Source organism: Tauraco erythrolophus, chromosome 8 (genome assembly GCF_009769465.1).
Source record: "Tauraco erythrolophus isolate bTauEry1 chromosome 8, bTauEry1.pri, whole genome shotgun sequence".
NCBI lineage: Eukaryota > Metazoa > Chordata > Aves > Musophagiformes > Musophagidae > Tauraco > Tauraco erythrolophus.
In genome coordinates this window covers 10,443,667-10,460,047 of record NC_141472.1, presented here as the reverse complement: position 1 = coordinate 10,460,047, position 16,381 = coordinate 10,443,667, and the positions used below count along the sequence as shown (strand labels likewise).

The 16,381-nt window shown below is 45.2% G+C and overlaps 1 protein-coding gene across 1 annotated transcript in view; it reads left to right on the top strand.

The window, feature by feature from the left end:
• TMEFF2 (transmembrane protein with EGF like and two follistatin like domains 2) overlaps window positions 1-16,381 on the top strand; it is a 134,132-nt gene that overhangs the window by 90,890 nt on the left and 26,861 nt on the right. Inside the window, exons 6-7 of the mRNA XM_086615754.1 lie at window positions 10,042-10,190; window positions 11,354-11,413. Of these exons, the coding sequence (XP_086471880.1) occupies window positions 10,042-10,190; window positions 11,354-11,413 (209 nt within the window). The remainder of the gene's footprint in view (window positions 1-10,041; window positions 10,191-11,353; window positions 11,414-16,381) is intronic.

Sequence of the window (16,381 nt, the reverse complement as noted above, 5' to 3'; positions counted from 1 at the left end):
ATGTTAGCATACAATTCAGTGTACTGTGGAGGGCACTGGAGGCATCGGGAAGCCAGATGAAGGTCATGTTATAATTGGTGCTTTGAATCATAAGAGGGAAGCAAGGGTGAAGTTTGTGATGGTTTTTGTCAAAAACTTAGTAAAGAAAGTTACAAGGAAAAATATGAAAGGAGAATTACAATCAAGTTGCAGTGTCTTGCACAGCAGGTTAAAGCAGTTTGCATGCGCTGCAGTCTCCAGGATGAAGCCTTGAAAGCTGATGGAGCCACGGGACCAGCTCCTCACCGAGCTGGTCCAGCTCCGGGAAGGAGCCAGCGCCCGGGCGGCTTTCCTCCCCACCGTAGGGTGAGGGGCCTGTGGGAGCCGTCTGCGACACCGTTTTGAAACAACCTCCATGAGCTGGCATAACAAACGTGCTCTGAAAAATCCATATGTATTTTTAAGCATTGCCAGGCCCTCCCTGCTATTAAGCAGCAGCAGCAGCAGCAGCAGCGTGGCAGCTGCGCGGCGATGGCCCGAGCTCCCCGCTCTGCCCTCCAGCTACGCTCCCACATTATGTTGCATTTGGTATGCAAGGAAGGGCAGCAATAAATACATTCACCACTTTAGCGCATTTTAGCTTGACATATGTCCAGTAAACAGTATTTTGGTCTCTTTCAGTCTCCTCCCCCAAAAAAATCACCTGATTATTCAGCGCTTCCCTCTGTTATGATGCTTTGGGGTCCTTCAAATCATTTTCATTATGCACTACATAATAATAAAAATCTCTATGCAGTATGATGATAATTCCGTGCATAGTCTCTGTGATTTCTAATTGTTTGAATAACAGGACGCTATTGAAATGCCATGCAGAAATATTGCATCACCCTGAGGGAATCAAGCTTTTCTCCTTTCACTCCTGGTGAAGATAAACATTTGAGCAGTTGAAATAGGTAAAATATCTGAGAGAAGCCGCTGTGAAAAGTAGATGCGCTAAAGCCCGCAAAGGACAAAAAGGAAAAAGAAATTAGATAAATAAATAAATTAATTAAAAACTTTGAATGGAAGGCATTCAAAATAAGCCATGATTTTTCTTCTCTTGTGATCTTAAAGCAGAAGAGAGGCACTAGCAGGCCCAGGAAAGAAATATCGCATGCTATTTTTGTGCTGCCATTATAAAATATGTATTGTTTATTGTTCTGCACTGCAGCTAAAGTTTCGCATCAGCCTCAAAAATACAGCAAAGTTTGTCTTGAAGGAGACACGTAGCATCTCTATTCTTTAAGCCTCTTAATGATGTTCTTTAGAATGCGGTGATAGGATTTCAATCTGGCAAGCACAGGCAGGTTGTAGGGTGTGATTCATAGGAAGTGTAAAAAACGTGCCTGTCTGCCTTATGAATATATTTTATATATACTATTTTATATACATATGTATGCCTGTGTACCTGATGTTCAGCTGCATGCAAAACCAGGCAGTGATGCCAGGCAGTTTTGTCTTCTGGCTGGAGACGTCGTTGGGTGCCATCCTCTTGGTCTGTGCTACACATGCTGCAGAGACCTGCACTGTAGCACACCTGAGCTTGGCCAAGCTACCAAAAGTCCCTGTTTATTCTGTATCGAGGGTGCCAGGACTTTACACTAAAACTTACCTCTCTGTAAAATGGGTGTAATAGTACCAGGTCATTGGTGCTGTAGGGCTGTATGAGATCACTGTGAAGCTTAGTGGTGTACCCGTAATTGGGCTGGTGTTTATGTAGTCCTTTTGAGACTGATGTTGAAACGAAGGTACGTGCAAGCCCCCCGAAGCAATCCAATTTAGCTGCCTGGGTGTGTGAGAGGACGACAGATACGGTGCCAAGGCAGGTAGCAGAGGTGACCTGTCGCTGCTCCCCAGTAAGGGGTGTCACAGGCAGTACGTTTTAACAAGGTGCGATGCAGCAGCGCATAGAGGGTCTGAATAGGCTGGTTGAGCTCCGGAGGCGGCGGATGCATGTGAGCATGGGTCTGCCCAGCCCGGTTAACCTTGCCAGTCCCTGCTCAGAACTAGTTCAAGTATCTCTTCATGGTGTTGTGTTGAGACGTATTAAACAAACTCAAAGCTGCCTGGGTAAACGAGTGCTCCCACCAGCCTCCTGACACACGACTGGACCACGGTATGATGCGTGTTTGAACGTTGAGGCATAATGTTAAGCCTGGCATCATTTCAGCTTGCCTGCTGGTAATGTCAACAAAGATGCCCCGGGTATCAGAAAGAAAAACCTTGCAGGAATCGAAATGATAGAGAAGGCGTTTGGGACTGATTGCCAGGCTCTTTATGCAGGTGTACACCGCCAGGTTTGCTTTAAATGGGCATTTAATGTCCCACTTGGAGGGGCGGGGGGCTTGGAGAGGACCGCGCTGACATCCAACCAGAAATTTGAGTTTCTGATCACTGTTTTCTAGTCAGAACAGAGGCAGATAAGAAATGTCTCTGGTGGAAATATCATAAATGTACAACGATCGTGTTTTTATTTATACACTGTTTTATGGCAAAGGAAAGACTTTGGGCTTTTTTATACTGCAAAATGTTGTTGGTTTTTCCCTTGCTTTTTTTTATTTTTGCCTAGAGAAAATATACAACATGTTTAAAATGATTGCAGAATGGAACATCACTTTCCCTGTAAAATAGTGCTCGCTGAGACATGGTGGGATCTCACACTTGACCAAATTAGCATATGTGCTCAAATATCAGAGCTCTGACTAGTAAAAATAACACTAGATTTGCATTTTCACATTTTTAGCTCTCGCTTCCCTGTCTGTTTGGTTTTATGCCTTTTTTCTTGACTGACAATTCTCTTTGTGGCAGATTTATTGCTGTTCTGCTGTTTGGACCCTGTAATCAACTAGACACTTGGCTGAAGACGTTAGTCATTTCATTAAGTACGTTTTTGCAGATATCTCAGACACAATTTTCTGTTGCTCCGGTTCCAAAAAGCAAATGACCCATGGCCAGCAAAGTCTGAATATGAATCTTTAATAAACAGAGGTAATACCAACAGTGCTCTCAGGTTTTCAGAGGGCTAACTAAAAGATGTTGAAGAGGGAAGAGCTGCCATTGCCATCTCGCTCTGACAAAGACGTGCCTGCATCTGTTCCCAGTAAAACTGCTCTTTTAGAAGCACTCTCTCATTTATCCTCTTTCCTTCCCATCAGAGCTACCTATGAAACCTTCCTTGTGCTACGTGCAGATATTGCATAGTAATTTTTTTAAAATTATTTTTCAGTAGTACATTGCTGAAAACAAAGACTGAATAGTTGTCTTAGGCGTAAAGATAAAGCATGGAGTAGAGTTCTTTTTATTATCACTGTGTCACTAATGATTACACTTTATTCATGAACTACGGAAATATAATTATAGCACTCCCTACGCTTCATGGGCAAAGAACCATTCGCCTGGTTTTTTGAGATGCCCCCTTAAAAGGCAGTTCCTCCTGCCAGGACCAGTCCTTCATAGCCGTGAATCCTCTCTTCAGTGGCATGCTTTCTGCAGGCAAAGGTACTCTCTGTGCCCAGAAAATAATGCCATATGTTATTTGCATAAGAGTGGGGAGTTAGGAGCCTGTGCACTCAGCGGTGTACTCACCCGTGCCTGGTTTGTTGACCCCATTAATTTTTACAGAGACTGATTCAACAGAAGGCCAAATTGGCTGCTCCAGCCTGGTCAAGCAGCCTGGTGCAGCACGTTGCCATCGCTGATGGGACATAGACCTCTCTGAGGTCTGGGCAGCATTTTTTCTTGGTCAAGATCTGTGCAGGAAATTACTAGTCTACTTTGCACTCTTCTCTCATTTCCCTGGGAAGAGGAGAAGCATGTTATGCAGTTGAAATAGTGACAACCACTCCCAAAATGTACATGGGTCCCCTTTATTGCAGTTACTGCCGTAACAGAAGCTCAAAGACTGAAGTGCAGCGACTTGCACCCCCCAAGTCATTAGTGTGGCATAAGGAGGTGCCTGTCGGCATCCTACCTGCCTCGGGCTTAGTTCAGCTCTGCCAGCCCTCCCATAGGCAGCCTCTTGGGCTTCACCGTGTTAGCTGCAGAGCTACCCCTCTGTCTGCAGAGACCTTCCAGTTGTGCTTGGACGCAATGTTCTCCTGAGAGGGTCCAGCAACATCACCAAGCAGTGCTGCAGGATGTTCCTAGGGGAGTTAGCCCAAAACCCACCAAGGAGGTGCTCAGGTTTGCCCGTTGGACAGTCTTTTCAGTTTGTTTTGATTTCTTTGTTTTCATGATCACCAAAATAACTAAATAGATTCCTGGATGTTCAGCTCCTCCAAGATTTTCATCATATGAAATGAAATGGAATAAAATAAAGCATATAAAAGAAGTGGAATTCAGCAGAGACTGTCATAATGACCTGGAAGAATAGACATAAGAAATTGAGCCTTGTATAACGATTGTTTACAGAGACAGCCCAAATTTTAATCAATTAACATATGAGCCCATTACTTGAAAGATGCGACAGGCCTGTGGGACAGCATTCAGTATTTCTTTCCCTTCTCAGGGGAGCTGCAGGGTATCGGCTGACATCTCGGAAGCACTCTTTCCTCACAGATGCTTTTAAAGCTGCTTTTCTGACTGCAGAAGACATAGTTAAGCCTTACACATGTATTTTGTATATGCTCCTGGGTACAGTTTCATCCTGTCACCCCATAGGAGACCTCATTGACCTTCTCACAGCTTCTTGAGCCCGAGGAAAGCTCAGTCAGCCTTTATATTGCCAAGCTTTCTCTAGCGCTACACTTAGGAACACAGAAACCAAATAGATTTATTGATATAATTATAATCAGAAGTCATAACCAGGATGATAAAATGGTCAAATGATCAAATTACTTAAAATTAGAGACATACTGAAGTGCCTCAGGGACCGGGAAGCTGCAGGCAGGCAGGCAGCCGGCATGCCAGCCCGCCACGTGGCAGCGGGATGTGTGCTGCCAGCCCCGTGCAGGCAGGGAGTCTGGGGGGAGCCCCAGGGCCAGTACAGCACTCAACCAAAAGAGATGAGGCTGCTCCAATTTTGTCACTTGTGAAAGAACGAGAAGATGACAGGGCAGAGCCTGGACATGGCCAGGGTGCGGGCTGAGTGTGAGAGGGGAAGCGCCTATGCTAGGTGCTAGCTGAGAGCAGAAGGGCATTTCTTGGCATGAAAAGCATTGGCACGAGGCTCTCTTTGGGGTAGGGGATTCCTTTGTCCCTGTGATGGTTTGATGTAAAGGGGTTCTGGTGGCAGGAGAGGGGATTTGCTTCCTGTGACTTCCCTGGTTTTTGAACCAGGTCAGAACTGGTTCTGGCCACCAGATCGGACTCCCATCCCCCTGGGGGTTGAGCCTATTGGTGCCTCTGCGAATTGCCCTATTTAAGTTGGGACAAAGGAATGGGAAAAGGTGCTTTGCCCAGGATTGAGGAGAGAAGGGAGGAGGGCACTGCCCCCGCTCCCCAGCTCCCGGCTGGGGGCTGCCCACGCCAGGCTGGTGCCACCCACTGAGGATGGCTGCAGTGGACCCGCCAGGGGAACTCAGGGAGCGCCCCGCTCCCAGGGTGCCCGCTGGGCCGAGTTCACCCAGAGAGGACTGAGATCTGAGAGAAACGGCCACACCAACACCAGGTCAGTGAAGATGGAACAGGACGAGGTGTGCCAGAGCTGAGTTCCCCCTGCAACCGGTGGTGAGATGGCAGCGGCCCCCTGCAGCCAGGACAGACTCGGTGGAGCAGAGACCCACTCACAGCCCGTGGAGAAGCCCACGTCGGAGAAGAGATGCCTGAGCCTGAGAGAGGTCATGAAGCGTGGGACGTGCGACAAGGTGGAGAGGCATCTGGAGTCCGTATGACAACCCACGCCGGAGCGAGTGGCAACAGCTCCCTAAGAATCCGAGACTGTGGTAAAGCCCGTACTGGAGCAATCCAATGGGGAAGGATTGCATCCTGCAAGTAGGACTCACTCTGGAGAAGTCCGTGGATTTTTCCTTGTGAGTAGGGGATCCACTGGAGCAAGGGAAAATGGTGTAAGGACTCCTCCTCCTTTAAGAAAGGAGCGGCAGTAACAACATGGGATGAACTGACCTGCACTCCCCATTCCCTGTCCCCCTGCACCGCTGGGGGAGAAGGTAGAGCCAGGAAGAAAAGGAAAGCGGGGGGAGGTGTTGTTTTTAAGATCTGGCTTTGTTTCTTTTTATCCTCTTAAGTAACTGGTTTTGTTTGTCCCTGTCCTTTTAAGTAACTCTTAATAAATTGCTTTGCTTTAAGAAAGCCGAGTCTGTTTTACCCGGGACCATGGTTGGTGGGTGCTCCTTCTCTGTTCTTGTCTCGACCCTCAGTTGTTTTATTATATTTTTCTCCTCTCCATTTCACTGGAGAAGGAGTGAGAGAGCGGCTGTGTGGAGTTTAGTTGCTGGGTCGGCCTAAACCACGACAATCTCACAGGATCTGAAGTCTTGAACACCAGTAGGACTCTCACCTAATATATGTCCTTGGGGGCCAAGTGGGGACGTCACAGGTTCTGCTATTAAACAAGCAAAACCAAACACAGTTTTTGATTCTGCTTGTTTAATAGGACTCAATGCCGCTTCTGCATTTTATAACACTTAAAGAAGTGAAGGCACCGTTACCTGTGGCTACATGATTTCATGTAAACACATTAAGTGCCGTTCATTTTGTATTTATTACATTGCCAGTGGATCCCACTTAAGGACAATGTGTGCTCTGTGGCTGCATGTGCCTGGCATGCAGGTTTGGAGTAAATGCCCCACCTCTTTCTCTGTAATTTACTCTTCTGGACTTCGGGGGCATGGTTGAAATGGCAGACGCTTGTTCCTCAAGTTTGAAAAAACATGTTTGAATATACTGTCATTTTCCCTGATAAGATGAGCACTATAAATTAAACAGAGTCAGCAACCCAGGCACATTAATCTTCCTGATGCAATCCTACCTTTAGCATTTCCTGACATATATTTGATGTTGACTTAATTGTGCAGCCTTAGAGTAGGACTTGAGTATATAAGTGCAAAAGCAGCAAGAAACTGCAGATGCAAGCTAGAAGCTGTCCGCTGAAAACCGAGCGAGGGGTGGATGACGCGTGGATCCTTGCAGCAAGGAGATTGGGATGACAAGTTTATTGTAGTGCTTTTTCACCAGCCATCTAGTCAGCCCTCAAAATCAGGCTTCACACAGGAGATCCTGTAAGACTTGAGCATATAGTGTCATGCCGAGGTTGTCCCTTTCTGCTTTCCCTCGCACACGAGCAATCTGACATCAGCACGAGCAGCACATGGTTCATGGTGCTCGTGTGGTGCGTCCTCTTAATGCAGCACGCAGCTACAGAGATCTCGCTTGGAAAGGTAGGTTTTGCAGCTAAGCTTTTAGAAGGAAGTTGGGAGAAGTCTTGGTTCTCTTCTCACTTTTACTGAAGGAGGTCAGAAAAGTAATTTCGGAACTTTGGGTTTTGGAGGATGTCAAAAGATGCAACTAAATGCCTAATGGGCTCTGAAATGGTCTTTGAAATCAGTGGGAGATAGGTCTCTGAGATTTCAGAAGTCCCACACAAAGTGTTTGCATGCATATTAAAGCATCTAAACACCTTTAAAAATACGTCTCTTAAGTGCCTAACTCTGAGCATAGGTTCCTACATCCCCTAGGCAGTTTCGAAATTGCATCCAAGCTGCTTAGATTTCCCCTAAAGAGCACCCTTTTGTTTTAATTTTCTCATTGACTTAATTTTCTCTTGACTTGAGACATAATATATATTAACCCACACTCATTTTTTTGTGGCAAAATGTAGAGAAGTGAAGCTGTTTCTGAGCTGTTTTATTACAAAAAAAGGAGCATATGGCTGATTGTGTCCCATCTGAAATGCAAATGGTGGAGCTACGTGGAAAGAATTACTATTACTTGAGCAGTAAATGTTTCCTAATGAAGTGAGTTTGACTAAGGTGGGAAGCTGGAAACGGCTGTGGGAAGAAATGACGACGGTTAATATTTCGGTGGAGCAGAACATTCTTATTCCGCTGATAAGGAGGTTCTTAGGAAATGGTCTGGGGTTTTTTTCATCTATTCTGCATGTTCATCAGTGTGGGGAAATTGTTACACAGGGAGCCAGACTCTTTTCTTCCACTAGTTATGAAATCACGTAATTTAATTTATAACCACAGGTTTTCACCGTTGGCCTCTTTTTGAGCTGACGTTTTCTGTATTGTGGGAACATTTGGGGAAAATAGACCGACCCAATGTAAAGAAAGTCTAAAAGACGATGAGTACTGGTTCTACTGATTTTCATCACCCTGGGCACGTTTGCAGAGGCCAGAGGCTGATGGGGGTGATGGAGAAATCTGACCCATGCTGTCTAATTTCCTATGCTTCCTCTTTCCACCAAAGTTTTTCACTTGCATATATATCTCCACACTTTCAATGGTCAAAAGTATCCAGATGCCTGCTGCGAATGGGAGGTGAACTGACTTTTAAACACTTTCTTGAATCAAGCAGTGAGGCTAGAGGCTGACATTTCCATTACTTAACTTTCCAAAGGGAGAGCTGTGGAGTCGGCGTTGTGAGGTTCGGCGCGACCAGTGGGCTGGAGATAGAGCATCGGTCGCACTACTTTGCCTTAAATGTCAGAAGGAGCCGGGAAGAGTTTAGATAGCAGCCTGTGCACAATTATGTGCTCAGAAGAGCTGAAGCAGCTGCCAGCTTAGACCTCTGGCTTTGTCCCCAAGCAGGATCACATCGGTGTTAACGCAAGTGTTGCTGAGGCTGAGCTGTCTGTTACGTGGCACAGTCGGGGACAGAAGGTTAGCGTGCCTTTCCCTTGCCGGTGCCTAAGGGTGTCTGACAGCACTAATGATAATGAAATAGGAGAAACCTAAAGAAAAAAGGCTGCAGCCTGCTGCTGGTGAAAGTAATTAGGCTTCTCCATCTTCTGAGCAATGGCGAGGTGTCGTGGTTTAACCCTAGCACAAATCCAAGACATAGCCTCATACTAGCTACTGTGAAGAAAAATAACTCTATCCCAGCCAAAACCAGCACACGAGGCTTGCTGGGGTCAGAATGTCTCCACGTCAGTGTGTTAGTTTAGATCTGGACCAGGCTCTTGAAGGGAATCCACCGCTGTGCTTTTGGTTCATGTCTCGCAGCAGCCCAGGAGCTCACTAGCTGGGTCATTGTGACTCTGGAGATGCCCCCGAGCTCCCCAAGGACAGGACCACTGCTGCCCTGCCTGCACTTGCCCATGCTCCACTCTTGGCCACAAAATCCTTCGCCCTGCACAGAGCACATCACCAGGTTGGGAGCAGGGTGACACCTGAGTAAGACTTTTTGGTTCCCAAGATATTCAGATGCTTCAGAAAGTGCTTGTGCACAAAATCTCTGCTAAAAACAGCATTCCTCTGATTTTAATACTGAAGTAGACCCACCATGTCCGGGAGCCAGGGAAGATCTCACCACCCCTAAACATGAAGCAGAGTACAGTCGCATTGCTAATGTCAGTCTTGGTCTTGACAGCTGGTTTTGTCCCAGCAGAGTGAGACGAGGCTTCAGTATCACACCTTTTATTACCATCAGAGTGCCTATAGGTGCTTTAATTATTATCAGAATTAAATCATAAATCAATATAAAACCACGTTTATACAGTGTTAAATAGGATGGACAGCACCTCAACAGGTGAATTTTGTGGCTTCTTTAATTGTGAGAGGGCGCAGCAGCTTGAATGATTGGCGTATCTGCTCGGGTGCTCTTTGGTTTACAAGAAATTACAAGCGATAATGCTGTGGCATAGTTTTCTCGTGTATAGCACTCTTTTTTATCTTTCCCTTTTGCTTGCTTTTCTTTTCTGTGTCTCTTCCCTCTCCCCGCATTTCATTTCCATCCAGAAATACAAATGACCTCTTGACAGAACTTTCCACTTTCATTCTGTTGATTTGCATTGTGCAGTCAAGAAAATACAAACGCTTTTATTTCTGAGATGTATTTATGATGTCATGAAAAACTTTCTCATATTAGCCTCTCCTTTTTTCTCTTTCTTTATCTTTTCAGGTGTGTGTGCAACATTGACTGTTCTCAAACCAACTTCAATCCTCTTTGTGCTTCCGATGGGAAATCTTATGATAATGCATGTCAAATCAAAGAGGCATCATGCCAGAAACAGGAGAAAATTGAAGTCATGTCTTTGGGTCGATGTCAAGGTAACTCTCATAACAAAACTCATTTCAAAGAATGTTTTCAATTTTTGTTCAGGGAAAAAAAAAAAAAAAAACTGGAGCTGGCTTCTTATTTGGCACTTCGTACATTTCCATTAGACTCTTGCGATTTATATTGTAGAGCTTAGGCTGCGGGAAGGGGCAGAGCCCTCCGTGGTACAGATGCCAAGCAAGGCGTGAGGAGTGGTGCCTGTAACCATTCCCACACCCTGCCTGCAGTGGCAGGGAACTGTCCAGCCCTGCTCTGGTGTCAAAATCAGGCACCTGGATTTTGCCCAGACCTCTACCCTCTGGGTAGGAGTTAGAGCAGGACAGCAGGAGAGCCCCTCAGATACATTTTGCCACCCAGGATGGATTCTCTGTTGCTCCCTTAACTGGGGCAGCACGAAACAATCTCAAGAGGCCGAAGATGTGCTCCCAGATGTGGTGCTGGTTCTTGTTTCTCATCTGACCTGCGCTGGCCCATGAGATGACAAAGATGCCTGGAAAGAAATTTTGCCAAGAGGAGCTCAAGTGTTTCTCCATGAATGGCATGCTTCTCTGTGCCCAGCTCATGGGCTACTACATCACCTGTAACCCTTGAGTTGACTTTAAAAACTCTATTTTGTTCTAAAATAAAAACGAAGAAAATTTGCCTTTAAATAGCTCCCGTAAATAAAGTGTCTGTTGAGGCTCAGACTCTTAATAGCTTTTTTCCCTTTAGTTTCTGACCTATAAATCCTCAATATATCTACTTACAAGGCCATACCATACAGGTATATTAAACACATTCTAGTTTATTCCTATCTCTTTGAAGTTAACCACTCTATGTGGCAATTCATTTCAGGGTACATATTAAAACTCCCCAATTACTTCAAATAGAGCAGAAATGACAACTCCTGCTTCATACTGATATATTTAACCCAGCTGCAATCTGTTATCACATATTGTTAGAAAAAAATGTGTTTTCTTAATGGAAGATGTTTCATGTTTCATTCCAAAAAGCCAGATCCTGCTGTTTTCACCTGGCAGGCCCAAGGGAGCCTCGCAGCCAGCAGCGATGCTGTGCATGCAAGCAAAGCTGCATTTGCCTGGGCACTGGTGGCGGGGACATAGTCTGTATCAAGTACAGTCTCCCCAGGCAATTCAACATATTTCTTTTCACACAGATAATACTACAACAACTACAAAATCGGAAGATGGGCATTACGCAAGAACCGATTATGCAGGTACGGTTCCTATTCTGTGAGAATCACAATTCGCAGGAACTGTGTGAGTCTCTTTTCTCCTCTGTTTGCTAAGGTGCAGTGTCCTCATCTTCTAGTATGGTTTTCTTGCTTTACTTCAAGAAAATGCTGTCTTCACATTACTCTTTCTTTTGCTAGAAACTTTCTTCTTAATAAAAGGGCTTCTTCCATTTTTGCCAACGTACAGGTATTCTAACCATAAAACACCTGTTCTGACAGTGGAAACAAGTATTGTAAACTATTTGCTGGAATTAGCAGGCGTTACTGAAAATTATTGAATCAGTGCACTGGGTTATGTGTATTTTTGTCACAATATACAGGTTTAAGAAAGTGAAAATCCAGAGCATAGCACAGCTGTGATACCATGAAATGTTGCCATAATAGATAATATTACCTGTTGATGTTTAACTATGACGGTAATAAGGTTCTTAAAATGTTTTTTTTTAAGTGATAAATGGTTTTAATTTATTTAGAAGCTACAATAAAATATAATGGCTGAATAGCCTTATATGGTGTTTGAAATTAAAAACATGTAAATACTGGCGAGGTTCAGGAGACATTTTTTACACCCTTTGCCTGGGAGGATTGATTTAGAAATTGAATGTGTGTGTGCGTGCACTCGTGCATGCAAATATTCACAGCTCGCACTGAGAATTCAAGCCTTTGGGAAGGTAGTGTGAAAATGGGTCAGGTGATGCATTCATTGCTCAAGTTTGTGATATTTTTGTGTTTTGAAAGTGTTTACAGAGAGTAGGTGCAGATCTCTGTGTTCACCTGAGCACCTTGCTGCATGGCTTAGGTGAAATCCAGCTGATGGTTTCACAGGTCTTAACGTTTCTCACCAGGAGAGTCCTATGACAGGGCTTCATTCAGCTGGTCATCTCTTGTGAGGGGCCTTTGTGCACGACGTCCCTGCATTAATAGGGTACCCAGCCATTAGAAAGGATCATTCTGTTCCTGCTTAAAAATGGTGCGTGGTGATTAAAACATAGAGCTATGAATAAATGATGTCTCGAGGAGGCAGAGGAGTGCTTGTTGTTGGGGGTGGCTTCAGCACGAAGCAGAGAGGGTAGAAATCTCTATGGAAAGTAAATGTTGGGATTAATTTCCAAAAGATCAAAGATGAGCCGTGGTCCAGGCATTTCCTACTGCCAAGGAACCTTTCCACGGGTGAAGAGAGAGTCATGCAAAGGAGAAAAGTCTTCAGTCTCTTTCCCCTAAACCCTTGATTACTCTCAGCTTTTTTCTGGGAGGCAACAGTCACTTTTCTTAAAAGGCTGGAAGGGCTGAGGTTGTATCCTGTGGTGGGCAGGAGATACAGCAAAGTAGGCCAAAATGGTTTATTTTAAGTTCAAAACATGGGCAAGCAATATTGTTGTGTAAAATCCTTTATCTTCCTTGCTGGAGAACTGAGAAGAGCATTGGCATCCCCAAGTCAAGATGAAGACCTGCAACCCCTTTTTAAATGTTGTGCAACCTGTGCTACTCTGCTACTGCCTGGTGGCTTAGCTTTAGGATGGCAGTGACCCACATCACCTAGAAAGGAGACAGCACATTTAAGCATGAAGCAACTGAGTTGTAACAAGAAGGGAGGAAAGGCAGATTGAGGATTAGGGAGGAGGAGGAAATCACAGCGATGACAAGAGAAAGCCAAGTCACGGGTCATGAAGGAAGAGGCGCACAGAAGGCACCTTCAGCTCAAGTGGGCAGGAGGAAGAGAACAGCTCTTGCTTAGGAGAGAGATGATATTTCAGCCCACGCTTGAGGAGAGGTGGTGGGTAGAAGAAAATTGATTGCAGCAAAATGTTGTGAGAGGTTAGGAGTCGAGCAGGGAACACAGGAGGAAACTGGGTTACTGGGCAGGAAAGAGGGCAGAGCTACGGCAATGAGGAGCAGGTCGGTAGTGGAGATGGTCTCTGAGTGCTGAGAAGTCAGAAGGAGTTGGGAAAAAGATGGTTCAGCGAGAGGTGATGAGGGCCTGTGGAAAGGAGACAGGGCACCTCACTCCACTGGAGTCATGGGAGGGGTGGAGACATCCTGAATCAGCAGTGAGGTCCAGTAGGTACCTCTTTGGCACAGAAAGACACCGTCATTGTGCCGTAGCAAGCAGCTCCTTAAGGCTTGTTGTGTGGCTAAGGCCCTAATGGACTTCCTGAGGGCAGTGACTGTGTCCCCCGAGTGGGGCTTACCGGGTACCATCCATTGATTTAACCTGAACTACAGTCACTTGCACAAGCCGATGTCTTCTTTTTGTGCACCTAACTATTACTCTTGCTTAAATTCTTTATGTTTAGATACGGTGACAGCATATGGGGTGAAAGTTGCAAATTCATGCAGGGCAATCCGCATCCTTCCAGTGTCCCTAGATGTTTGTGGCATTAGCATGCCAAGAAACCCTAGGAGAAAGGGACCACTGTATGAAAAAGCTGTAACAACTCCAGCCTTTTGGAAACAGTTGGTGAAATGGAAGACAGCGGTATAACAGGCTCGGTGAACACTCAGGCATCAGCGTTTGCCAGGCAGGAAGCTCCATGCCGTTCTCATGTTCTCTCAAGTGCAGAAACATTTGATGATGGCTGTTATAGGAATGTGGTATGTGTTACTTTTTTCCCACCTTCGTATCTCCTCAGAAGGGAAATGCTGCCCTGACCACGGGGAGCTTTGTGTGAAAAAGCAGCAGTTCCTCGGCTGTTGTGCCTCTGAAGCAATTTCCTTGAGCCTGCGCCTTTCCGGAGAATACTTTTGTTCTCTACCATTTAATGGCACTAAAAATCACCGAGACTGTGAGCACTACACGCTTTTAAAAACACTGACTCATATGGACTGACTTTCCCAGGGGAGAAAATAGCAGTGGGCATAACTGATGTTGTCAATTATGCTAATGCAGCAGTGCCAAATGCTCTTTGTGGAGATTGTGGTAACTGAGTGGTGCGGGTTTTTCCATGAACGCCCCTGCACGCTCAATGTGGGGTCCCAGGAAGGCAGCAGCTTTGCGAACAACCACGAGTCCCAACGCTCAGCTGATTTTTTTCACATTGAACTATTCAAACTGGCCGCTCAGTCAGTGTCTTTGCTCCCTCTTGTTCTTTAAAGTCCATTGATCATTGCAAATAACGCACAAATCTTTCAGTTTGCAAAACCGAGAGTGCTCGTTGCTTTGGAGCATCTTTGCACTAAGTTTACATCGCCTTGTGTTTTCGGGGCCTTTTACTTTACATAAGCAAGATTTACCCTAGTATTGGAAATGCCTGACTAATGTCAGAGACACCTAAAAAGCAGTGGCGCCTTTTTCAGCAAAGCCAGCGTGGGGATAGTGAGCCGTAGGTGGCCCTTCTCTGATGGTGTCCAGCTCTCAGGGTTCACCAGTCCACTCTTGCCATGGCTGTGTGTGTTCGTGACTCTCTTTGTGTGGTCCTGGCCTCTCGTTTTTCTGAAACCCCAAGGTATTTAGCAGACTTGGGGGGATTTTCATTCTTTGCAACAAATGGCGGATTGTTGACGTTGATCAAGTTTCTGAGATAAGATCTGGTTTTAGTCAATAAATGAATGCGTGGGTTTTTTCCCTCAAATCCAACAGAAATACACTTTATCTTGCAATTTCCATTAAATAGCATTTTTAAACATTTTAAGTGTAATGTATGTTTTGGAATGTAGTGTCTGAGCTGAAAGTCCTGTGATTGATGTTTTCTTGATTTTCCCCATTATATGTCTAAAGAAGTTGGCTGTTTCGGTGGTGGTTTTGCGTTCAGAGTCTAGGCAATCAAGGAGTTTTCATCTTGTTTATTCATTTGCCTATTTATTTTTATTCTTCAATATTTATATTCCCTTCTTAAGATCTGGATATTAGCAATTATTCCCCTAACTGATTTTATCTTTTCTCATCATCAAGTTACAGGGATTTTTTTTCAAGCTATTTTATGCACTATAAAGAATAAGTCAGTACGGATGAGCCATATTTCAATGTTATATATTCATGAAAATTGTCAGCGAAGACACTGACAAATTTGATAGACCTATTCAATCATATCATCTTCCTGGCCAGACAAACCTCCCCATATGAGCATTGATTAGATCAAGTCTCAGCAACTGAACGCCAGCAGCACCGCGAAGCTGATGGAAAGGGGAAGAAGACATTTTCAACCCAGATAGTCATCTTTGGTGAAAAATACACGTCCGTAAATGATCAGTTTGAGCTGTATTTTTGGGTTCCTCAACAGCAGTAAACTCTCGCTTGGCAGCAGCCTCAGGTGATGCCTTCAGCAGTCTTGGCTAGTCCAGGGTCTCTCTTGCAGGCAGTGCCATGGCCCCCCTTGCTGATGCTGTTGCTGTGCCTGGGAAACGCTCACAAGCACAAAATGCTGAGTGTCTGCTCATGACTGCTCTGTTCCCTGCTCTCCCTTCTGGTTTCCCATGGGATTTCAAATCTACGTGACAGTCTTGGATCTTTTTCAGACCACTTTCTGGCACTGGGGCCTTCCTGGCACTGCTGGAGGTGTTCGGGCAAGTAATCTGGCAGATGGCTGTGTTGCCCAAGCAAACTGAACGCTCCACCAAAAAGGGCAAAATCCATCTGTGTCAACACGTCATCTTCCCTTGGCCTGGCCAGAGCTGTGGGATGAAGGCCACAGAAGCCATCACAGATTCCTCACTCCAAGGATAAAGAAGCAGCTTAGACTCCTCAAAAGTCCAAGAGTTTTGGAGTCTAGAATAAATACAATGTAATATTTATGTCTGAGAAAAGAAAATTATCCTAAAACTTTACCAAAACTCGCCACTCTGCATCGTTAACTTCTAATCTTTTGCACAGGAGAACAAGCTGTGCCTATCAAAGAAAATGTGGAGAACTGGCAGCGGTGCGCTGACCCAGCACATGTGAGGAGCACTGGGCTGTGATGCATCCCTTTCTTCACAGGCCCGATACAGAGCCCGCCGAATTCGGTTACCGTCATC